Source organism: Somniosus microcephalus, chromosome 13 (assembly GCF_052327205.1).
Source record: "Somniosus microcephalus isolate GS21.2 chromosome 13, FLI_Smic_1.0, whole genome shotgun sequence".
NCBI lineage: Eukaryota > Metazoa > Chordata > Chondrichthyes > Squaliformes > Somniosidae > Somniosus > Somniosus microcephalus.
The window spans coordinates 47,670,901-47,695,108 of record NC_140999.1 but is presented as its reverse complement, the minus strand read 5'-3'; the positions used below and the strand labels follow the sequence as shown (position 1 = coordinate 47,695,108).

The 24,208-nt window shown below is 48.1% G+C and overlaps 1 protein-coding gene across 1 annotated transcript in view; it reads right to left on the bottom strand.

Moving 5' to 3' along the window:
• LOC147108294 (semaphorin-6B-like) overlaps positions 1 to 24,208 on the bottom strand; it is a 789,919-nt gene that overhangs the window by 38,255 nt on the left and 727,456 nt on the right. Inside the window, exons 14-15 of the mRNA XM_086004876.1 lie at positions 13,323 to 13,502; positions 8,151 to 8,291 (exon numbers count right to left, since the gene is read on the bottom strand). Coding sequence (XP_085861002.1) covers positions 8,151 to 8,291; positions 13,323 to 13,502 — 321 coding nt within the window. The remainder of the gene's footprint in view (positions 1 to 8,150; positions 8,292 to 13,322; positions 13,503 to 24,208) is intronic.

The following is a 24,208-nucleotide window of genomic DNA, read 5'->3' as shown; positions in this document are numbered from 1 at the left end:
TCTTATTGAATAGCAGAGCAGGCTCGAGGGGCCGATTGGCCTACTCCTGCTCCTGTTTCTTATGTTCTTATTCACAGTTAACTTAACATTGAAAAAGCCGGTCCCGGGCTGCGTGGGACCGGCAGAGAGCTGTGTGGGACTGCGACCGCGCAGCTTAGAGGGAACGTTGCTTGGGATGCAATGGTTCTGCTCCTTTGGGGGCTTATGGGTATGTTGTCTGGATCTAAGCAGGCTTAGATTGGATAGTGGTGATGTGAGAATGGTGGCATCTCCTGGAATGTTGCTTTAAGGATCAGGAAGTATTTATGCAGAACGGTCTCACAAGGTTAAATGGATAGGGTGGAGTCCATGATAGGGTAAATTGTACTTGAGTTGTCGCAGGAGATAAAATGGGTTGGGTGAAGTACATGATCGGGTTGAATTGTATATCGACTGTGGAAGAAAATTAAATTGGTGGTCTAGAGTCATGATAGGACAGATTGTACCGGATCTGTGGAAGTAGATTAAATGGGTGGGATGGAGGCCATAATAGGGTAGATTGTACAAGCTGTGGAAGCAGTGGGTCCGATGGGCCATGTAATTGTTTCTTGCTCTGTGTGTATTTGTGATCTCTCATGCCAATGATTACACACCAATGATTACATGCCAATGATTATATATTCCAACCAGGTTCCTAAACACATATATATTATTGATCTATTCACTCCTTTGAATCAATCTTTATTTTTTGGTTCTGAAAATTATAGTTCCACTCCCGTCTCCACACTGTGCTCTACTGACTGAGACAATGGAGAACAGGCATATTTTACCTCTGGTTCATTAAGTGATTGAGGAGATGTCTTAGGGGGAAAAAATTGGGTATCGCCCATTTCGGTGCGCTAATATCGGCCGGGCGCAAAGTTTAGCGTCCGGCGCTAATTATCGCCACCGACTGCAAAATTCGCCTCTATTGCTCCTGGAGGTGATTTGAGCGCTAAATCAGGCGCTACACACCTCTCTTGAGGCGCTAACGTCGGGGAGCCAGGCGCTACCTCAGAACGCTACCGAAGCTCAGGCGATGTCAGTTACCATGGAAGCCAGTCAGACTGGCACCGTCCAGTTCTTAAAGGGGAGGGGCCATCTTGCTGGCCAGCCACACTCTGCTCATTGCAGCCTTGAATCTCGGCCTGGAGAGACCTCCTAAAGCAATTGTGTTGGAAGCACTAATGGATAGACCCAGGGCAAGAGCGCAGTACTTAGGAACCTCCAAAGTGGTGCTGAGGTCAAAACTCCTTCGGACAGCGTTGAATCTCTCCAGACGTCTCTCTCCCTCTCAAGCATGTTCCAAAAATTTCGCCGACAAGAAAAGGCAGGAAGCGCCCGCCTTTAAATAGCGCTCCCCAGCCCCTTCCCAACTTGAAAACGTTCCCCTCTACCTGTCGTTCTTAGCGGCAGTCGCTAAGGCAGGGGGAGCGACTCAATATCCGGCCTGGGGCGCTACATGCTCAATTAATGTCACGATCTGCGGGCGCAGGAGTTTGTGGCGGTAGTGTTTAGCACTGCCGCAAAACGACTGGTCAATTTTGTGAACGGCGTTAAAATCGCTGCGCTCGGGCACTAAGTTCCTAGCGCTCCGTTAGCACCCCCCCGGAGGCCCTAACCAACCGAATTTTTCCCCCTTAAGCCTTAAGAATATTCCTGACTAACTCACTCACTGCTTCCCTAGCTCCAAACATTGGCTGGTGCTGTAAAATTGCATGCCGCTAATTCCTCAGCCTGTGTATGCTGAGCTGATATTTAAGCTGATGGCTCCAGCCCAATTGAAGGCTCAAGATTCAATAATGTTTCCTGATGCTATTACTGTTTTATGATCCAGCTGATAAGATGTGTATCATCTTGTGCCAACATAACACATTTCCCTGGCAACCAATTTAGTAATGTGTCTCACAGGGCTCATCCTCAAGTATGGATTCCATCATCAGGACTCCATTCGGATACTGATTCTGAAGAGGAGTATGGTAAAAGAAAGATGTGCATTTATATAGCACCTTTCACGACCACCGAACGTCCTAAAGCGATTTCAGCCAAAAGTTAGTCACCGTTGTAATGCAGGGAAACATGGCAGCCAATTGGCACACAGCAAGATCCCACAAACAGCAATGTGATAATGACCAGATAATCTGTTTTAGTGATATTGGTTGAGGGATAAATATTGGCCACAACACCGGGGAGAACTCCCCTGCTCTTCTTTGAACTAGTGCTATGGGACCTTTTACTTCCACCTGAGAAGGCAGATGGAGCCTCGGTTTAACATCTCATCCGAAAGACGGCACCTCCGACAGTGCAGCACTCCCTCAGTACTGTACTGGAGTGTCATCCTAGATTTTGTTTTCAAAGTCTCTGGAGTGGGACTTGGAGCTCCCAACCTTCTGACTCAGATGTGAGAGTGCTACCCACTGAACCAAGGCTGACAGTAACCACATTGGCACTTGCCCCAATTTTCTCCCGTCCTTTCCTGAAGGCACCAACTCTTGCTGTATTATGGTTCCATGGGCACTTGCCGTCCTCTTGGCACCTCACTCAAATGGCCACTCTTCATGTGGGAGGGTAGCCAGTGGACGCTGGCAGTCTCTTTAACGGTAGGGGCATTACAACCAAGCTCAGTCCTTATCCGACATGCACATTTTTCAGCAGGAGGCACTGGATCATAATCAGTCGTAGGAACCCTGACTCATTTAACCTTCTCCTTAACCCAGGGGTACTGATGCCAATTGTAGCCCCCATCCACCGTGCTGTCACCTAACAGAGATCATTTGTTTTATTCTTTAATTTTTAAAACAGTGGCCTCATATTTTTCTCCTCATTAATAAATGCTAAGTGGATTTATTTTACTGGTGAGAAACTTTCAAATGTTGGTGTTCAGAGAGATTTGGGTGTCCTCATGCAAGAAACACAGAAAGCTAGCATGCAGGTACAGCAAGCAGTTGGGAAGGCAAATGGCATGTTGGCCTTTATTGCAAGGGGGTTGGAGTATAAGAGTAAGGAAGTCTTGCTACAATTGTACAGGGCCTTGGTGAGACCACACTTGGAGTACTGTGCACAGTTTTGGTCTCCTTATCTAAGGAAGGATATACTTTCCTTGGAGGCGGTGCAACGGAGGTTCACTAGATTGATTCCTGGGATGAGAGGGCTGTCCTATGATGACAGATTGTGTAGAATGGGCCTTTACTCTCTGGAATTTAGAAGAGAGGTGATCTCACTGAAACATACAAGATTCTGAAGGGGATTGACAGGGTAGATACTGAAAGGTTGTTTCCCCTGGCTGGAGTGTCTAGAACTAGGGGGCACAGTCTCAGGATAAGGGGTAGGTCATTTAAGACTGAGGTGAGGAGGAATTTCTTCACTCAGAAGGTTATGAATCTTTGGAATTCTTTGCCCCAGAGGGCTGTGAATGCTGAGTCTTTGACTATAGTCAAGGCTGAGATAGATAGATTTTTGAACTCTAGGGGAATCAAGGGATATGGCGATCAGGTGGGAAAGTGGAGTTGAGGTCGGTGATCTTGAATAGCGGAGCAGGCTCGAGGGGCCGTATGGCCTACTCCTGCTCTTACTTCTTATATTCTTATGACCTTTCACCTCAGTGCTGTCAGAATATGATTCAGGCTCTGATCTTGGAGGTGAAAGGACAACACTAGTAGATTGTTCTAATACTTTGAAACGCCAACTCTTTCAAAATTTGAACATGTTGTGGGCTGGATAAAGCACAGTATTTCACATTGGATCAAATTTAATTGCTGTACTTTTAATTCCCTTAGAACTTAGCATTATTTGAGGGGTCTGGCAGGGAACTAACTTTGTTAAAGCTTCTATTTTTCACATTTTAATTAAATGCTTATCAGATCTCATGTAACCTTTTTGTCAAAGCTAACATTTCCTTTCAGTTGGCAGCAGCAAAACTAATTTTTCTTTCTGAGTGCCCTCCAAAACCTCCCCGAGACAGATTCAGCTTTGATGTACTATAGCCAATTTTGCCTTCCCATTTTTTCCCCCCTAGTCTGAGTTTCACATCTATACGCAGCGTAAGAAAGGCATTAAAAAATGTGTCAAGCTTCAATCGGCAGAGTAGCGAAGCAGTGAATTCTAATATGGACCTGCTGTTCAGTACAGGGGTTTTCTCTGCGGTTTACAGTGAATGGTGTGCTTGCTTCTATTGACATGCAGTCTGGATTAGTGTTAGATTGCATTGTGAAAGTTGGCAGGGTAATTTTTTTTTTAATCGCTTTGCAAATCACAACAGTTCATTCAAAATGCCAGATTCTGAAGAGGCGGCTTCACATTCTGGTCTCATACACGTGGATGAGCATTACCTTTGCATGTGTAGAATTCATCCTGCAATGGGCACATGCGTCCACAGACCTTAGTTGGTCTTGCTGGCAAGTTTAGGTGATGCTTCAAGCTCCATTGACTTTGTGGTTACTAAAAAATAAGGCCAATTTGAAAGAATTGGCCTCAAATCCCTTTAGTCATCTTTCTTTCCTGTTCCCCATTTCTCTCTGCTCTTCTGACTTTTGCTGAGATATGGCTTCACCAGTGCCAGGCACATTGCCCACTTGCCCATTTTCACCTGTGAGCCTAGACAGTGAATGTTAGCAGGCTATCTGACTGAGGGGGCAAATCACAGTTAAGTCTGATCCTGTCTTCACCCAGGATCTATGCATGTGAATTTTTCCAACAAGCTATCTATCAGGAGCAGGGACCCTGAGAGATTTTTCCTCTCCCTATCTCAACAACAACAACAACATGCATTTATACAGCGCCTTTAACGTAGTAAAATGTCCCAAGGCACTTCGCAGGAGTGTTATCAAACAAAATTTGACATCGGGTCGCATAAGGTGATATTAGGGCAGATGAGAGGTAGGTTAAAAGGAGCGTCTTAAAGAAAGAGAGAGAAGGGGAGAGGCGGAGAGGTTTAGGTAGGGAATTCCAGAGCTTAAGGCCTTGGCAGCTGAAGGCACGGTGGCCAATGGTAAAGCAATTAAAATCGGAGATGCACAAGAAGCCAGGATTGGATGAGTGTAGAGATCTCGGAGGGTTGTAGGGCTGGAGGAGGTTACAGAGATAGGGAGGGGCGAGGCCATGGAGAGATTTGAAAACAATTATGAGAATTTTAAAATCGAAACATTGCCGGACTGGGAGCCATCATAGGTCAGCGAGCACAGGGGTGATGGGTGAACGGGACTTGGTGTGAGTTGGGATATGGGCAGCAGAGTTTTGGATGAGCTCAAGTTCATGGAGGGTGGTAGATGGGAGGCTAGCCAGGAAAGCATTGGAATAGTCAAGTCTAGCGGTAACAAAGGCACGGATGGGGATTTCAGCACCAGATAAGAGACAGACGGTGTTACCGAGGTGGAAGTAGGCAGTCTTGGTGATGGAGCAGAAGCTAATCTCAGGGTCAAATACGACACCAAGGTTGTAAATGGTCTAGTTCAGCCTCAGACAGTAGCCAGGGAGAGGGATGGAGTCGGTGGCTATTGAATGGAGTTTTTGCCAGATACCAAAGACAATGGCTTCAGTCTTCCCAATATTTAGTTAGAGGACATCTCGGCTCATTCAGTACTAGATATCGGACAAGCAGTGTGACAATCAGAGACAGTGGAGGGGTCAAGAGAGGTGGTGGTGAGGTAGAACTAAGTGTCGTCAGCGTACATGCGGAACCTGACGTCATGTTTTCAGATGATGTCGGCGAGGGGCAGCATGTAGATGAGAAATAAGAGGGGGCCAAGGATAGATCCTTGGGGGGCTCCAGTGGTTAATGGTGCAGGAGTGGGAAAAGAAGCCATTGCAGATGATTCTTTGGTTACGACTGGATAGATAAGAGTGGAACCAGGTGAGGACAGTCCCACCCAGCTTGACGGCAGAAGGGAGGTGATGGAGAAGGATGGTATGGTCAACCCTGTGAAAGGCTGAGATGTATGAGATGGGATAGTTTACTGCGGTCACAGTCACAAAGGAGGTCATTTGTGACTTTGATAAGGGTCATTTCAGCACTGCGGCAGGGTGGAAACCTGATCAGAGGGATTCAAACATGGAGTTGCGGGAAAGGTGAGCATGGATTTAGGAGACGTCGACTTTGGAGAAGGGAGGTTGGAGATGGGGTGGTAGTTTGCAAGGGTGGGTCTCAGGAACCTTGAGTGTCCCAATGCCTCAGCTAAGATCAGCTGTATTTTTATTTAATATTAAAAATTTACCTGATAGTTTTCTCCTAATTAATAAAGACTAAATTTAGGGTGCCGTTTGTCATACTGGAAGCTGAGTCTGCCAAGATTTGGTTCACTGGTCACCCTGAGCCTATACAGCACAGACTGGGAATCTTGGCGGGAAAAGTTCGGTTGTTTTGCACCTCCCGTTAGTGCCCCGAGGGTGCAAACCAACTAGCGTCCGGGCGCGGCGCCACTAACGCCTCCCGTGAAATTCAGCGGGAGGTTATCAGAGGCGGTAGCCGGTAGCCACCTATGGCACTGCGCCTCGGGTGATGTCGTCATCGCCATGCGCAGCACCCTGCTTGCGCGCCATCCGCAAACTTGGCTCGCGCCCCCTGACCTACCGCCGGACGCTTTGTCCGACAGAGTCAGGGGGGGCGTTTTTGCGGTCGGGGCGGCAATAATTAAAGGGCAGGTGCCGGGCAGCCATTTTTTTTGGGCCGCCTGCCAGCACCTGCCCACTCTGGCCTCCCCCTGCGGGGTGCCGTCCGCAGTCCGTCAGCCTGGCACTCCTCTTGAGTGCTGGGCTCTTTTGCCGTCACCCCGCTCCCCGGTGGTCCAGCAGGGCCCCAGTGCACGCTGCGCTAGGCCCCTCCCCTTTAATCAGGGGAGGGAGGCTTGCAGTACCACAGCGCTACGTGGCGCGGGGGTGCTAACTTTGAATTTCAGGCGCGGGGGTGCTAACTTTTTCGGGGCGCTAAAAGTAGCGCCCGGTGAAGTTAGCGCCCCAAAGGGGGCGCGAGCCAATTTTCCCCCCTTGGTCTCTATGGTTCATACCCATACTTGGCAGTGCATTACCTAATGAGCCACTGAAGAGTGCTATTACCTTTATTCCTTCCAGACTAAACATTCTCTCCCTTATCCAGGTCTGGGAATGCCCTGTGTGGAAATCATGAGTGTGAACTAGGATCTCCCCCTCCATGGTATGGTGTCACAATGCTGTAATACCATCATCACAGCCTCGGTAACATTTTGTTCAAGACCTGCCCTAATAGCTTTGTGAGTACGTTCACTGTCTAATGAGCCATTTGGATCAAGTACAATTCCAATTCTGTGTTTAGTTAGCGGAACTCAGGCGAGAAAAAGCAGTTGAGGCTACAATTGTCCTCAGTGTGCCAGGGCTAGAGTTGTGGGAAAAATGTCCCGGGATCCAGCTTGTGACCACTGTCCAGTGACTCCTGTTGGAAAGTGTGTGCGTGGATGTTAGACAAGGACAGAATCAGGCTTGGAGTGAAGCTTGCCACTATCAAATAGCCTACTGAAACATCGTCAAAGCTCAGGAAGAATAGCTGCTTGAGAGAGGTATCTAGGTCTCAGCTGTGCTTGTTGAAGCAGAAAGAAAGATCATGCATTGATATAGTGCCTTTTCACACTATCAGGATGTCCCAAAGTGCTTTACGATCAATTAATTGCTTTTTGGAAGTGCAGTCACTGTTGTTATGTAGGAAAACACAGCAGCTAAGTGCTCACATCAGTGTAGCACAAACAGCAAATGAGATGAATGAACAAATATTTGTTTTGGCAGTGTTGGTTGGGAGAGGAGTGTTGACTAGGACACTGGTTGGGTGGAACTTTGTTCTTCAAATAGCACCTTGGGATCCTTTATATTCACCCGAGCAGGTAGGTGGGCTCTCGTTTTAACGTCTCATCTGAAAGATGGCACCAGCAACAGTGCAGCACTCTCTCAGTACTACACTGGAGTGTCAGCCCAGATTATAAGCTCAAGTCTTCAATGGGACTTGAACCCACAGCCTTCTGACTCAGCGGTAAGAATGCCTGTGCAAGACAGGAAGGGAGAAAATGGAAACAGAACCGGGAAAATAAACTGGTATATTTCAAACGTCATCTGAAATTATTATTTCAATGCTTGAGAACTTTCAACCCTTGCACAGATTGATGGGTTGGACTCACTTCATGCAGGCAGCATGCTGCTGACAGTGGGCAAATGCCACGCGAACGACACAAGAGGAAAAGGCGACCAACAGTGTTCCACTAATCTTATCGAGCTCCATTCCCACAATCCTCCGGTGCTCCCGTCCTTCGCTGTCACACCTGGAATGAAGAGTAGGTTATCTGTTACCTTAGGTGATTATGAAACAGCATTTCGCAACGGCATAATTAAAAAGAACTTGCATTTATATAACGCCGCATCACATTTCTCAGGACATCTTAAAGTGGGTCACACACAATGAATTACTTTCGAAGTACAGTCACTGTTGCTATGCAGAAGGCAGCGCCAGTTGTCCTGCACATAGCAAGGTCCCAAAAAAGCAACTGGATGAAAGAGAAAGAAAGACTTGTATTTATATAGCGCCTTTCACGACTACCGGACGTCTCAAAGCACTTTACAGCCAATGAAGTACTTTTGAAGTGGAGTCACTGTTGTAATGTAGGAAACGCGGTAGCCAATTTGCACACAGCAAGCTCCCACAAACAGCAATGTGATAATGACCAGATAATCTGTTTTTGTTATGTTGATCGAGGGATAAATATTGGCCAGGACACCGGGGATAACTCCCCTGCTCTTCTTCGAAATAGTGCCACGGGATTTTTACGTCCACCTGAGAGAGCAGATGGGGCCTCAGTTTGACGTTTCACCTGAAAGACGGCACCTCCGACAGTGCAGCACTCACTCAGCACTGCACTGGAGTGTCAGCCTAGATTTTTGTGCTCAAGTCCTTGGAGTGGAACTTGAACCCACAACCTTCTGACTCGGAGGCTACCCACTGAGCCACAGCTGACACAATTAATATATTTTGGTTAATAATTATATAGTAAATAATCTGTCAATAACTATTAATATGACAGTTCACACTTTTTGCCCTCCCCCAGTTTGCTACCCTCCTGAAGATGCTGACTCTTGTGGGGTACTGTTTTAAAGGTGAATCCAGTAGTACTGCATTAATGACATGAGACTGCAGTTTAAGCTGCATATTGACTTCCTTCTGAAAGAAATTGCCCTTAATTTCCTTGTTTAGAAGCTTGCTCCACATCCAGTTTGAAGAAGATTAATTTGTATTCAATCAATTCCTATCAACCATTTTAAATACCTGTACCATTGGCCCTTTCTAATTCTCTGTGCTTTAAGAAGACCTAAAATCTTCCTATCCATCTTCACAGTTCTTGGAAGGGAGCCCAGAAATTTTATTTGCTCTTTATTGCACTTTTTCTAGATCATCTATATTCTTCCTAAGTATAGAGACCAAAACTAGACACTATCCTACATATGGTCTAACTGCATTAGAAAGCTAATATTGTCATATTGGCCCAGAAATTCGGGTCCCCACGCGCGAGTACGCACTGGGTACTCACGCGTAGGCCCAACGAAAGTGCCGGTTTCATGCATGCACTGCGCATGCGCAGGAAACCGTAACTTCCGTTCTCTTGAAAGAAGGGGTTGACAGGTGGAATGCGTGCGCCAGAGAGGCAGCGCATGCACATTGAACTTACATTTTTTTTGCAGGTTTCTCCGGGAGGGTAAGTCTCCAGCAGTTACACTTTTAAAAAGCAGGCGCAAGGCCTGCTTTTAACAAGGTAAGTGGTGAATTAATTAACATTAAAACATTTTTTCCACAGGTTTATTATTTTTAAATACTTTAAAGAAAGGTAAGTTTATTTTTAGCCCTGTTAGAAAATGTAATTAATTTTTTCAAAAATTTAAATTATTGTTTAAAATAGTTATTTCATGTAATTTATAGTTATTTTAAAAATGTGATTTAAAAAAAATGTATTTGAAGTTTTAGTTATGTTTTAGGGCTTATAGTATTTATAGGTTTGACAGCTCTTCCTGTCAAATTTATGAATGAGCATTTCCCTGCTACCATTGGCTCTCCATGGCCCACGTGATCCCAGGGGACGCTTCGAACTGACTGCGCCCCTGGGATATGCAAGCACTGCGCGCCGGCAGTTGGAGGAGGCCCAGGATCGGAAGACCATGCGGGCCCACAGCTCAACGGCCGGCGTGCTAGGTACGTGCAGGTCAGAGGCTTGCACCCGCAGGAAGCCTCCAACCCAAATTTCTGGGCTGTTAGATTTCTTAAATTATCTGAATATAATTTCAAAAATATTATTCACCTCTTTAAATTGCTGTTTACTGGTGCTATAGTTTTTTTTCCAATTTTGTCTCCCCTTTTGAAGGTGCTGGGGGTGTAATTATATATGGATGGAGACGCAAAACAGGCAGTATCGCATTGTTTGCCTGTTACATGCACTGCCCGATTGACTTCAATAGGTTGAATAACGGGCGTGTTGTATAACGGTCGGCAAATGCGATTCCACTTGATTTCTGTCTCCGCCCATGTCCAATTTCACCCCCCCCCCCCCACCCCGCTGACTCTTGTTGGGGTATTATTCCTGAAATGTTGGAAGTCCTTTAGTACTTCGCTGAAATGAAAATGTTTTATGTGTGAGCCTAGACACTGAGTGCTGGCAGGATATTTGACTATGGAAAGATCCCCGTCAAACCCAAACTTATTCTCACTCAAAACTTGCCTGCAGGGGTCAAGGGAAGCCATCAGAAGCAGCACCCTTTTCCTGTCCCTAGCCCAAGCGTACTGATTGTTGCAGCCTTAGCCTTAGTATCACCCTGCCTGAGATCAGCAAACTCAACACAGACCAGCAATCGGAATTGGTACCTCTCTAGTTTATATTATCACTAGCTGAAGTGCCCGGCGGTGCCGAGGCTTTTTCGAGGGAATGTTGTTGTTGGAAGAGAGAGAGAGAGTGACTGGGGGGGAAGAGAGAGAGCGACTGGGGGAAGAGAGGGAGGGGGGGGGGAGGGGAGGGTGGAGGGAGGGGAGGGGAGGGAGGGGAGGGGAGGGGGGAGGGGAGGGGGAGGGGAGGGGGAGGAGGGGAGGGGAGGGAGGAGAGGGCGGGGAAGGGAGGGCGGGGAAGGGAGGGCGGGGAAGGGAGGGAGGGCGGGGGGGAAGGGAGGGGGGAAAGGGAGGGCAGGGGGAAGGGAGGGCGGGGGCCCCCCCGAGGGTCGGGCCCCCCCCGAGGGTCGCGCCCCCCCCACCCCCGCCCGAGGGTCGCGCCCCCCCCCCCCCCCCCCCCCGAGGTGAAGACCGCCGATTGCGCGCGCAGCAGGAGCTGAGACGCGGCGTCTCTGGCTCGGCTGGCGGGCCCGGTTGCCAGGGTAACCGTGACACTGACCAAGCCCCGCCCCCGGGCCGAGCCAGAGAGAGAGAGAGACGCCGCGTCTCAGCTGCTCCTGCTGCGCGCATGGCCAACCCCCCCGAGGGTCGCGGCCCCCCCCCCCCCGAGGGTCGCGACCCCCACCCCCCGCCGCCCGAGGTGAAGACCGCCGATTGCGGCTGTGCGAGACGGCCGGCCGGGGTTGCCAGGGTAACGCTTGACGCTCAGCAAGCCCCGCCCCCCGGCCGAGCCAGAGAGAGATGGCGCGTCTCAGCTCCTGCTGCGCACGCACCCTAGCGGCGCTGGGCTGAGGTTCGGCCCTCCAGCCTTGAGTGGGGCCGGGAGGTGCCTAGCTCGGGCGTGGGTGCGGAGGAGACGCCGAGGCTTCTAGGCCTACCTGGAAAAACGGGGAAAGGTAGGAAAATTAATGAGATTAGATAAGTTAATTACTTTCTAAATCATTTTTTTTAAAAACATGTGTTTTAAAAGCAACGTTTTTTTTTAAGACGCAGAAAGCGGGAAAAAGAAAGGAAAAGTTTGGAATCAAGATGGCGGCGACTCACCTCGGTTCAGAAGGATAAGGCCCGGCCACACGTGCACCGATTGGCCCGGCGGCACACGCCAGCAACCCGGCGTACGATTGGTCGAGCTCGAGGTCACTCTGTCGCTAATGAGCGGATAATGAGATGCTAATGAGCGGAACGTTGAAGGTTTTTGGGATACCGCGGGCGGGATTTTAGCCCGGCCGAAACGTAAATACGCTTAAAACCGTCTCGGAAGCGTAAGCTTTCTTTGGAGGTAACGCGCGCGTAAGTACGCCCTGTAACTTTCGAGCGCATAGCCCGACAGACGCACAGGCGATGACAGACAGAATGACAGACAGAATGACAGACAGAATGACAGACAGAATGAGAGAATGACAGACAGACACACCGACCGATTTATATATATAGATACTGGGACGTGTAATACTCATTCAGTCATTGGGAAAATAGCCTAAGGCAGTTTCCATGAGCTTGCAAAGCCTCATCTTTTGCAACCTCATGCAGTGCATTTTTTTAACATTAAAATGCACAAGTTCTTTCCAGATCCTTCTGCGTGCTAATTGCTGCTCGTTAACCTTCCCACATAATTTTGTATCATCTGCAAATTTAGCTGTCCTGTTAATAAATCCCTCTCAACCAGATCATTCATGAAGATTAGCTAGGATTTAGGATTGCTCCCGGAGGCATTCTGCCACTCAGCTCTTTCCAACCAGAAAATGGCAAGTTCTGTTTCTAACCACTTTTCTATTCAATTTCCTATTTCACCCCTAGATCCACATGCCTTTAGCTAACAGGCAACACTGCTGCGGGCTGCTCTAATATTTTCTAAGAGTCCAAATAAACAAAAGGTCTTGATTTCCCATTATCGTGCTGCTTCAATACAGTCTTTGAAAAGTGAAGAAAAGATTTGCAGGGGTGGTTTCTGAGAAGGCCAGACCCATATTGCAGGACAAGACTGAATGGAATAAGAGAGAAGGCAAGGTAATTCTAGAAACCAAGGTTAGATGGATTTCCTGTAGATTGTGAGAAGGGAAGTACTGAGGAAGGTAAGAAGTGGCACAACATTGAGATCTTGGGAAGGAATGAGTTGGAGTAGGAGAATGTGCACTGAATTTGACAGCAATGCAGTGAAGATGTAGGGAGGTGAAAGATTGTGTAGGATGGTGTCTTTTGTACTTGGGTGGAACAAGAGAGGAAACTTCATAAGAGCAATGACTATAATAGTGTTGATATAGAGAGAGAAAAGAAAGGCTGTGATGGAGAGACAGAAATGAGAGGCTAGAATCTATCTGAGCCCCTGAATTGGGTTACAGGTCTCTTTTTCCCTCTCTGATATTTGCTGATCTCTTTGTAATTAATGACTGATGTCTCCCTGTGTACAAGAAAAGAATAAAGTAATACTCACTTCTCTGGGCTGTAGGCATCAAAATGTTCTAGAAATAGGCTCCGATTGACAAGGTTTGTACTTGTAGTTGGTCTAATGAGGAATTTGAGAATAATCCCAGTTTCAGAACCTAGGAACACCACTGTGTAATTCTTAAAGGGGCCAGCCTCGGTATCCACCACGATCTTGTTCAGTCGATCCCTAGGTATTAAAGCAAGACATCAGTTATGTTACAGAAGAGATAAAAAATGAAGAAATTTCCAAGAATGCCTAATAAAACAGAAACTCTATCCGTGACCTAATTCCACCTGTAAAACCCAAAGATATTGCTCGTCAAGTTACAGCATCAAATGTTGGCCCATCATCAAACTATCATATCCTCAGTCAACACTGCGTGTTGAAGTTTGCAGCAAATCTATTTCCTGAGAGAAATATCTTTCATGTTATTTGTCAAGGTTTTTATTTTTCAAACCTACTTAATGCAATGATTTCCCTTTAGTAAACCTGACGCAGGATGCAGGATGTGTGTTTGATAGAGACAGATTTAGAAATATTTGGTAGATTCTACACAACATCCTTCTTTTGGATCCAATGTGGTCAAACTACTAACTACTTATACCAATTTACAAAGAACATTTGATCCTTATTTAAGATGAGGAGCAGAGTTTCCTAGCCTCTTTGTTTTCTGCTGGGGTAATTGCTTCAGACCGCAAGATAAAAGGTACTCCTGGATAATGAGTGATGACTGCTCCACTAGCATCCTGCACACTTACACAGGGTACCACAGAATGTTCCAGGGGCATGTGGTTATAAAATAGTCCAAACTGTGAACATGAGAGGATGCTAGCTGGCAGGATAGCTTCAGATTGCTTCTAATCTTTCAGGTCAGTGTGCGACTCCAAAACACTGTGCCTTGCAGTGCCTCTTGCAACTGTGTTTTTTTTAATTCTTTCATGGGATGTGGGCGTTGCTGGCAAGGCCAGCATTTATTGCCCATCCCTAATTGCCCTCGAGAAGGTGGTGTGAGCCGCCTTCTTGAACTACTGCAGTCCGTGTGGTGAAGGCACTCCCACAGTGTTAGGTAGGGAGTTCCAGGATGTTGACCCAACGACGGTGAAGGAACGGCGATATACTTCCAAGTCAGGATGGTGTGTGACTTGGAGTGGAACTTGGAGGTGGTGGTGTTCCCATGCGCCTGCTGCCCTTGACCTTCTAGGTAGAAGAGGTCGTGGGTTTGGGAGGTGCTGCCGAAGAAGCCTTGGTGAGTTGCGGCAGTGCATTGTAGATGGTACACACTGCAGCCACGGTACGCTGGTGGTGGAGGGAGTGAATGTTTAAGGTGGTGGATGGGGTGCCAATCAAGCGGGCTGCTTTGTCCTGGATGGTGTCGAGCTTCTTGAGTGTTGTTGCAGCTGCACTCATCCAGGCAAGTGGAGAGTATTCCATCACACTCCTTACTTGTGCCTTGTAGATGGTGGAAAGGCTTTGGCGAGTCAGGAGGTGAGACACTCGCCGCAGAATACCTAGCCTCTGACCTGCTCTTGTTGCCACAGTATTTATGTGGTTGGTCCAGTTAAGCTTCTGGTCAATGGTGACCCCCAGGATGCTGATAGTGGGGGATTCGGCGATGGTAATGCCATTGAATGTCAAGTGACGGTGGTTAGACTCTCGCTTGTTGGAAATAGTCATTGCCTGGCAGTTGTGTGGCACGAATGTTACCTGCCGCTTAACAGCCCAAGCCTGAACGTCGTCCAGGTCTTGTTGCATGTGGGCATGGACTGTTGCATTATTTGAGGAGTTGTGAATGGCACTGAACACTGTGCAGTCATCAGCGAACATCCCCATTATTGACCTTATGTTGGAGGGAAGGTCATTGATGAAGCAGCTGAAGATGGTTGGGCCTAGGACACTGCCCTGAGGAACTCCTGCAGTGATGTCCTGGGGCTGTGATGATTGACCTCCAACCACCACAACCACCTTCCTTTGTGCTAGGTATGACTCCAGCCAGTGGAGAGTTTTCCCCCCGATTCCCATTGACTCCAGTTTTACTAGGACTCCTTGATGCCACACTCGGTCAAATGCTGCCTTGATGTCAAGGGCAGTCACTCTCACCTCACCTCTGGAATTCAGCTCCTTTGTCCATGTTTGGACCAAGGCTGTAATGAGGTCGGGAGCCGAGTGGTCCTGATGGAACCCAAACTGGGCATCAGTGAGCAGGTTATTGGTGAGTAAGTGCCGCTTGATATCACTGTCGATGACACCTTCCATCACTTTGCTGATGATTGAGAGTAGACTGATGGGGCGGTAATTGGCCGGATTGGATTTGTCCTGCTTTTTGTGGACAGGACATACCTAGGCAGTTTTCCACATTGTCGGATAGATGCCATTGTTGTAGCTGTACTGGAACAGCTTGGCTAGAGGGGCGGCTAGTTCTGGCGCACAAGTCTTCAGCACGATAGCCGGGATGTTGTCGGGGCCCATAGCCTTTGCTGTATCCAGTGCGCTCAGCCGTTTCTTGATATCACGTGGAGTAAATCGAATTGGCTGAAGACTGGCTTCTGTGGTGGTGGGGAACTCAGGAGGAGGCCGATATGGATCATCCACTCGACACTTCTGGCTGAAGATGGTTGTAAACGCTTCAGCCTTGTCTTTTGCACTCATGTGCTGGGCTCCATATCATTGAGGATGGGATGTTCATGGAGCCTCCTCCTCCCGTTAGTTGTTTAATGGTCCACCACCAGTCACGACTGGATGTGGCAGGACTGCAGAGCTTAGATTTGATCCGTTGATTGTGGGATCTGTTAGCCCTGTCTATAGCATGCTGCTTCCACTTTTTAGCATGCATGCAGTCCTGTGTTGCAGCTTCCCCAGGTTGGCACCTCATTTTTAGGTACGTCTGGTGCTGCTCCTGTGTGTTGCAGCAGTTGGGATGGTGAAGTGCTGCTATGCTCCATTCAATGTTATTATGGAGAAACATTGATGAAGGACCAAGGGCCATAGCACAGGACACAACCGGGGTAGTAAAAGTAGCAGAAAAGATGAGATAAATAAAGAAGTGGTGATTAGGTGATGCTAAGCTCAGATGTTTAAAGCCTGCAGATTGTAAGAGGAAGGGAGTTAAGCAGTTCTGACGTTCTGGGAAAAATGGGTTAGAATGAGGCGTTGCATCTCGACTTCAATACAATGAGGATTCAGGAAGATGGAAGAATGTTCAGGATGGTGTATTTGGAGTTTCAGAGAACAGGAGAAATTGGAAGAAAAGGTTTTAGCTTCCTAATTTGTCACAGCATTTAAGTGACTCCTGGACTGAAAATGGGTTAAGGTGCAATAAATCTGAAGATGGGATAACATGGCCTAATGATTTAGTGACATAATAATTCATGGACGTGGGTTTTTGAAGCATGACATAAGTATGGAATTTTTTTAATAAAATGTTAGAAAGTAAATGGCACTGGCATTTGTGCTTGAAGGTGCTGATCACCTGAAAGGACACTAGGGGTCAGTGTTACAATCTTATGAGAGCTTCCACAAATATGTATCAGCCCAAAAAATGAAAGACTTATTATTCTGTGAAATCTTCCTCTCAAAAACAGATGATCATACGCTCACCTGCTAAGTTATATTATATTTACAGTAGACAATTCACAGATACTGCTGTGGAATGATGTTCTGTACAGACTATCGAGTCAAACAAATCCATGCTGACTATCCTTGATTAATCCGTGTCTTTCTAAATGAAGATTTATCCTGTCCTTCAGAATTCTTTCCAATAATGTTCCCACCACCGAGGTTAGGCTGACTGGCCTGTAATTACTCGGTCTATGTTTTTCTCCCTTTTTAAACAAGGGTACCACATTAGCAGTCCTCCAGTCCTCCGGCACCACACCTGAAGCCAGAGAGGATTGAAAAATGATGGTCAGGGCCTCTGCTATTTCCTCTTTTGCTTCGCTTAACAGCCTGGGATACATTTCATCCGGGCCTGGGGATCTATCCACTCTTAAAGCTGCTAAACCCCTTAATACTTCCTCTCTCACTATGTTTATTTCATCTAATATTTCACACTCCTCCCCCTGATAGCAATGTCTGCTTCGCCCCTCTCCTTTGTGAAAACAGACGCAAAGTATTCATTAAGAACCCTACCGACGTCTCCCGCCTCCACACACAGATTACCCTCATGGGCCTAGAAATTGGGTTTTGGCTTAGCCAGGGCTTTAGCGCCGGAAATTAGTGCCGGCGCTAAGTCCCCTGCGCGCGCCAAAAATTCAGTGGCGCCGCGCCCAAACGGCTGCCGGCGCTACTGAAGGGTCTTAGCGCCTGGAAAAGGGCGCTAACTGCCGTTTCGCGCCGCAATTCCGGCGCTGCGGCACCCGATGCGGTGCGGCAGGCTGGGGAAGTGCAGGCCTCCTCCTTCCGTTAAGGAGGAGCTGCCTGCACCCGGCCGCGGCCCGCGCAAATCTGCTTAAAAATGAGCCCGGCACCTCGGACAAGTGCCGGGCTTGCATCTGTTCCGGGTGGGGGGGGGGGGTGGCGAGAAGTCCGGGGAGGGAGCTGCGGGCAGGCGGCCGGCGGGAAAGCGGCCGGCCGCCGCGGGGCCTTTAATGCGCCGGCGCTAACTGCAGTAAGGCACCTCTGACAAAACGCTGGTTGCGGCTGCCACGGGCGAGGCGGCCGCAACTCAATTTCGGAGTTCGGGCGGGTTACCACGGCAACCGGGACGCTGCGCACACCGATGACGTCATCGGTGCCGGCGCAGCGCTACCGGAGCAACGCCGATTTAGGGCCCCAGGGAATTTCACTACTGGCCATAACTCCGGCGCAAGGCCCTCTAGCGCCTCAAATGAGGCGCTAAGGCTACTGAATTTTCAGCCGATGATCTCTAATAGGCCCTACCCTTTCTTTAGTTATCCTCTTACTCTTAATATATTTATAAAACATCTTTGGGTTTTCCTTGATTTTACTTGCCAAGAATTTTTCATGCTCTCTCTTTGCTTTCCTAATATCCTTTTTAATTGCACCCCTGCACTTTCTGTACTCCTAGAAAGATTCTAGAGTATTTAGCCCTCGGTATCTGACGTACGCCTCCCTTTTTTTCGTTATCCTACCCTGTATGTCTCTAGACATCCAGGGGGCTCTAGATTTGTTAGTCCCACCTTTTTTCTTTAAGGGCACATATTTGGTCTGAACCCTCCGGATCTCCTCCTTGAATGCCTCCCACTGCTCTGACACCGATTTACCTTCAAGTAGCTGTTTCCAGTCCACTATGGCTTATCCCCACTGAGCTTAGCAAAATTTGCTTTTCCCCAATTTAGAATTTTTATTCCTGGTCTATCCTTGTCCTTTTCCATAACTACCTTAAATCTAACTGAATTAGGGTCACTAGCACCAAAATGCTCCCCCACTGATATGTCTTCTACCTGCCCAGCTTCATTCCCTAAAACTAAGTCCAAAACCGCCCCCTCCCTTGTTGGGCTTGCTACATACTGGCTAAAAAAGTTCTCCTGGATGCATTTTAGGAATTCCGCACCCTCTATACCCTTCAGACTAATTTTATCCCAGTTAATATTGGGGTAGTTGAAATCCCCTACTATTACTGCCCTATAGTTTTTGCACTTCTCAGAAATTTGTCCACATATTTGTTCGTCTATCTCCCTCTCACTGTTTGGGGGTCTGTAGTACACTCCCAGCAGTGTGATCGCCACTTTTTTGTTTTTCAATTCGACCCATATGGCCTCGTTTGATGATCCCTCCAACATATCATCCCTCCTCACAGCTGTAATAGTTTCTTTAATCAAGACCGCGACCCCCCTCCCTTTTTACCTCCCTCTCTACCCCATCTGAAAATCCAGGAATATTGAACTGCCATACCTGCCCCTCTTTCAGCCATGTCCCTGTAATAGCTAAAATATCATAGTCCCAAGTATCCAACTGTGCCCTCAGCTCATCTGCCTTGTTCGCTATACTCCTTGCATTGAAGTATATACCATTTAGTACAGGCAAACCTCCTTGTTGACTACTATCTAGCCCTTGATTCCTCTGTCCTTCCAATTTACCTTCTATGATTTTGTTTTCCAATTCCAGTTTTTCTTCCCTCCCTATTGACTCTATACTTAGGTTCCCATCCCCCTGCCAAGCTAGTTTAAACCCTCCCCAATAGCACTAGCAAACCCTCCCGTGAGGATATTGGTCCCGTTCCTGTTGAGGTGCAACCCGTCTGTCTTGTAGAGGTCCCACCTCCCCCAGAAATGGTTCCAATTCCTCAGGAATCTAAAGCCCTCCCTCCTACACCATCTCTCCAGCCACGCATTCATCTGCTCTATCTTCCTATTTCTGTACTCACTAGCATGTGGCACTGGTAGTAATCTGGAGATTACTATCTTTGAGGTCCTGCTTTTTAACCTCTTCCCTAGCTCCCTAAACTCTGCCTGCAGGACCTCATCCCTCTTCCTACCTATGTCGTTGGTATCGATATGGACCACGACCTCTGGCTGTTCACCCTCCCCCTTCAGAATGCCCTGCAGCCGTTCAGTGACATCCATGACACTGGAACTAGGGAGGCAACATACTGTCCTGGAGTCACGTCTGTGGCCGCAGAAACACCTGTCTGCTTCCCCTAACTATTGAATCACTATTGCTCTCCCTCTCCTCTTCCCCTGCCACCCCCCGCCTGTGCAGCTGAGTCTCCCATGGTGCTGTGGATTTGGCTCTGGCTGCACTCCCCAGAGGAACCATCGCCCTCACCAGTACTCAGCACCGAATACTGGTTGGTGAGCAAGATGGGCTCAGGGGACTCCTGCACTACCTGCCTGGTCCTCCTCTTCTGTCTGACGGTCACCCATTCCCTCTCTGCCTGCACACTCTTAAGCTGCGGGGTGACCACCTCCTGAAACGTGCTATCCACGTAGCACTCAGCCTCGCGGATGCACAGCAGTGGCTGCAGCCGCTGCTCAAGCTCCGTAACCCGGTGCTCGAGCTGCTGTAGCTGGCGACACTTCCCGCACATGTGGTCATCCAGACCACAGGAGGTATCCAGGACTTCCCACATGGCGCAGGATGTGCATTCCACGGGTGTGAGCTGCCCTGCCATACCTCTAATTAACAAACTATTTACTAACCTAGCTGGAATAAACTTAACAACTTTAAGAAAGCCAAGTAAAATCACTTACCAGATACTCACCAATCAGCTTCCTCTTTTTGAACGTTTAGTTTTTAATCCTGGCTCTTAATTAAACCAATGCCCAAGATGAAGAGAGAAATACTGACCAACCAATCATTTCCCTGTTTTCCTGTGACCTCACTCCTTGTTTTTTGAACTCCTGGATTTTTTGCTTTCTGCTCCAGTTCCCGGCTAGGTCTGCTCCTCCTCGGCTGCTCGGATTAATCAAGGATAGTCAGCACGGATTTGTTAAGGGAAGGTCGTGTCCGACAAACTTGATTGAATTTTTTGAGGAGGTATCAAGGAGGGTAAATGAGGGTAGTGCATTTGATGTAGTGTATATGGACTTTAGCAAGACTTTTGATAAGGTTCCACATGGCAGACTGGTCACGAAGTTAAAAGCCCATGGGATCCAGGGCAAAGTGTCAAGTTGGATTCAAAACTGGCTCGGAGGCAGGAAGCAGAGGGTAATGGTTGATGGGTGTTTTTGTGACTGGAAGGCTGTTTCCAGTGGGGTACCATGGGGCTCAGTACTAGGTCCCTTGCTTTTTGTGGTATATATATATCAATGATCTAGACTTGAATATGGGGGTATTATTAAGAAGTTTGCAGATGATACTAAAATCGGCTATGTGGTTGATACTGAAGAAGGAAGCTGTAAACTGCAGGAAGACATCAATAAATTGGTCAGGTGGGCAATTCAATCCGGAGAAGTGTGAGGTAATGCATTTGGGGAGGGCTAACAAGGAAAGGGAATACACATTAAATGGTAGGACACTGAGTAGTGTAGAGGAACAAAGGGATCTTGGAATGCATGTCCACAGATCCCTGAAGGTAGCAGACCGGGTAGATAAGGTGGTTAAGAAGGCATACGGAATGCTTGCCTTTATTAGCCGTGGCATAGAAGACAAGAGCAGGGGGTTATGCGTTAACTGTATAAAACACTAGTTAGGCCTCGGCTAGAGTACTGCATGCAGTTCTGGTTACCACATTACAGGAATGATGTGATTGCACTAGAGAGGATACAGAGGAGATTTACAAGGATGTTGCCAGGAGTAGAGAATCTTAGCTATGAGGAAAGACTGGATAGGCTGGGTCTGTTTTCCTTGGAACAGGGAAGGCTGAGGGGAGACCTTATTGAGGTGTATAAAATTATGAGGGGCATAGATAAATTGGGTAGAAAGGACCTATTTCCCTTAGCAGAGGGGTCAAAAACCAGGGGGGCACAGATTTAAAGTAATTGGTGGAAGGTTTAGAGGGGATTTGAGGGGAAATTTCTTCACCCAGAGGGTTGTGGGGGTCTGGAACTCACTGCCTGAAAGGGTGGTAGAGGCAGGAACATTTAAAAAGTACTTGGATGTGCACTTGGGATGTTCTAACCTGCAGGGCTATGGACCAAGAGCTGGGACGTGGGATTAGGCTGGATAGCTCTTTGTTGGCCGGACATGATGGGCCAAAATGGCCTCCTTCCGTGCTGTAACTTTCTATGATTCTATGGGCAGGATTTTCATTGGGCCGTGGAGGCGGGATTGGAGGCGTGTGGGGGGTTAAAAGCCCGAAATCGGGGGGGGGGCACGAACCCATCCCACCTCCATGTCAGTTTCAAAGGAGGCGGGTACCCGACCTGCACTGGGACCCGCCTCCCCGAGGCGGGAAGGGGATTAGTGCCAATTAACTGCCTGTTAACATCCGCTGGGCGGGCTCAACAAGGTCAATCAAGTCAAAATCGCGTGGGTTGGATGGAACTCGATGGAGGCGGGACTACAACCCTGAAAGTTGTAGTCCCGCCTCCTAAATGAAAATCCAGCCCTATGAGTCAGGTCTCTCTTAATAATGGACAGTATCAGATAATTATTTAACATTTATTCTTTATGGGGTGTCCATTTTGTGCTGCGTGACCCTGCTCCTTACTCTCACACCCATGCCCAGCAAATCCAGAATATGGCACAGCATAACACCAACTTCCATTGTGGCACATTTAATGTAAAACAAAATCCCAAAGTGCTTCTGAGATTGACATGTGGAAGATGGAAGAAGGAGATTAGAAGGTTGTGACCTAAAGTTTGGTCAAGAAGTTGGCTTTTGAGGAGGTTAAGAATTGGGGGGGGGGAGACGGGGAAGAGAGAGAGCGATGGAGAAGTGGAGGATTTTAGGGAAAGAGTTCCAGAAAGTAGGACTTAGGTGGTTGAAGGCTCCGCTGCCAATGCTGGAATGAATGGAGGAGAGGATGCCCGAGAGGTTGGAGTGGTCTGGCGGGGGGAGGGGTGAGAGGAATATAGGGCTGTAGGAGGATACAGAAATTGGATTGTGTGAGGATATGGAAGGCAATAAAGATAAAGATTAGGGTTTGAAACAAAGCATGAGAGGTGGGGAGCTAATCTAGGCCAGCAAGGACTGGGGTGATGGATGAACAGGACATAGTGCAGAACAGGATATGGTCAGTTGACATTTGGATAAGTTGGAGTTTATGGAGGGTGGGAAGTCAATAAGGAGAGCATCAGAGTAGTCATGTCCAGAGATTATGGGCTGGATTTTCACTCAGAAGTCGGGAAGGAGGCGGGACTACAACTTTCGGGTTTTAGTCCCGCCTCCATTGAGATGCAGCCAATCCACGCGATTTTCACTTGATTGACCTTGTTGAGCCCGCCCAGCGGGCTCAGCAGGCCAATTAAGGGCCACCCGGCAACAGGTGACGTCACAGACTGAAATTTCATCTGTCAAGACGTGTTGACAGATGAAATATCAGTGTTTCACAGCTGTTTGAAGCTGTCAAACACTGACAGTCTTACTTCTAACCTGAGTCCTTCAACGCAGACTCAGTTAGAAGTCTCGCTGGCACTGAAAGCTGCAGGCTGTCACTTCTGACAGATCGCAGCCGTTCTGCTTTCTGTGCCGGCTGAATGATGGACTCCCGAAGCCTAGAGGAAGGAAGGCTTTAAAGGTAAGTACAGGTAATTTAAACTTCTTTACACACTTTAGACACACCAAACACACTTACCTTTGCACTCATGCACCCATCACTCACCTGAACACCGACATCTCGACCCCTCCAAGTCCTTCAACCCGACAGCCCGACTCCTCTAACCTGGCGTGGTTTGGAGCCGTCGGGAATCCCACACGACACCCTTCAAAATAGGGATTAGGCTAAAAACTGCCTGTTAACTACCTGTTAACAGGCAGTTAATTGGCACTAATCCCTTCCTGCCTCGGGTCGGTGGGCCCCAGTGCGGGGCGGGTACCCGCCTCCTTTGAAACTTACATGGAGGCGGGTTTTGGGCGGGATGGTGTCGGGACCCCCAAATTCGGGATTTAAGCCCCCCGCACGCCTAAAAGCCCGCCTCACGGCACACTGAAAATCGACCCCTATGTTTCCAAGGCCAATATATCCGTCCTAAGGTGTGGTGCCCAGAACTGCTCACAGTACTCCAGGTGTTATCTTATCTCGGTGCTGTAGGATGGATAGAAGCTAGACTCCCAACTTCTCCAAGCTCATCTCATCTATGAGACCTGCCCCCTGCTCCCTCAACCCCAATCCAAGTCAACCCTTGCCCACTTAGCACCTCTTCTTGGTCTCCAAGTGATTCTCTCTTGTGCTCCTGTGGAGACTAACGGCCAACAAGGACTGGTTGGGCCGAATGCCCTGATTCCGTGGAGCGGCTGAGATAGGAGTAGATATGGGTGATGTTGTTGAGTCGAAAATAAGTGGTCTTTCTGCTGGAGGGATAAGGGGTCTGAAGCTCAGTTCAGAGTGGAA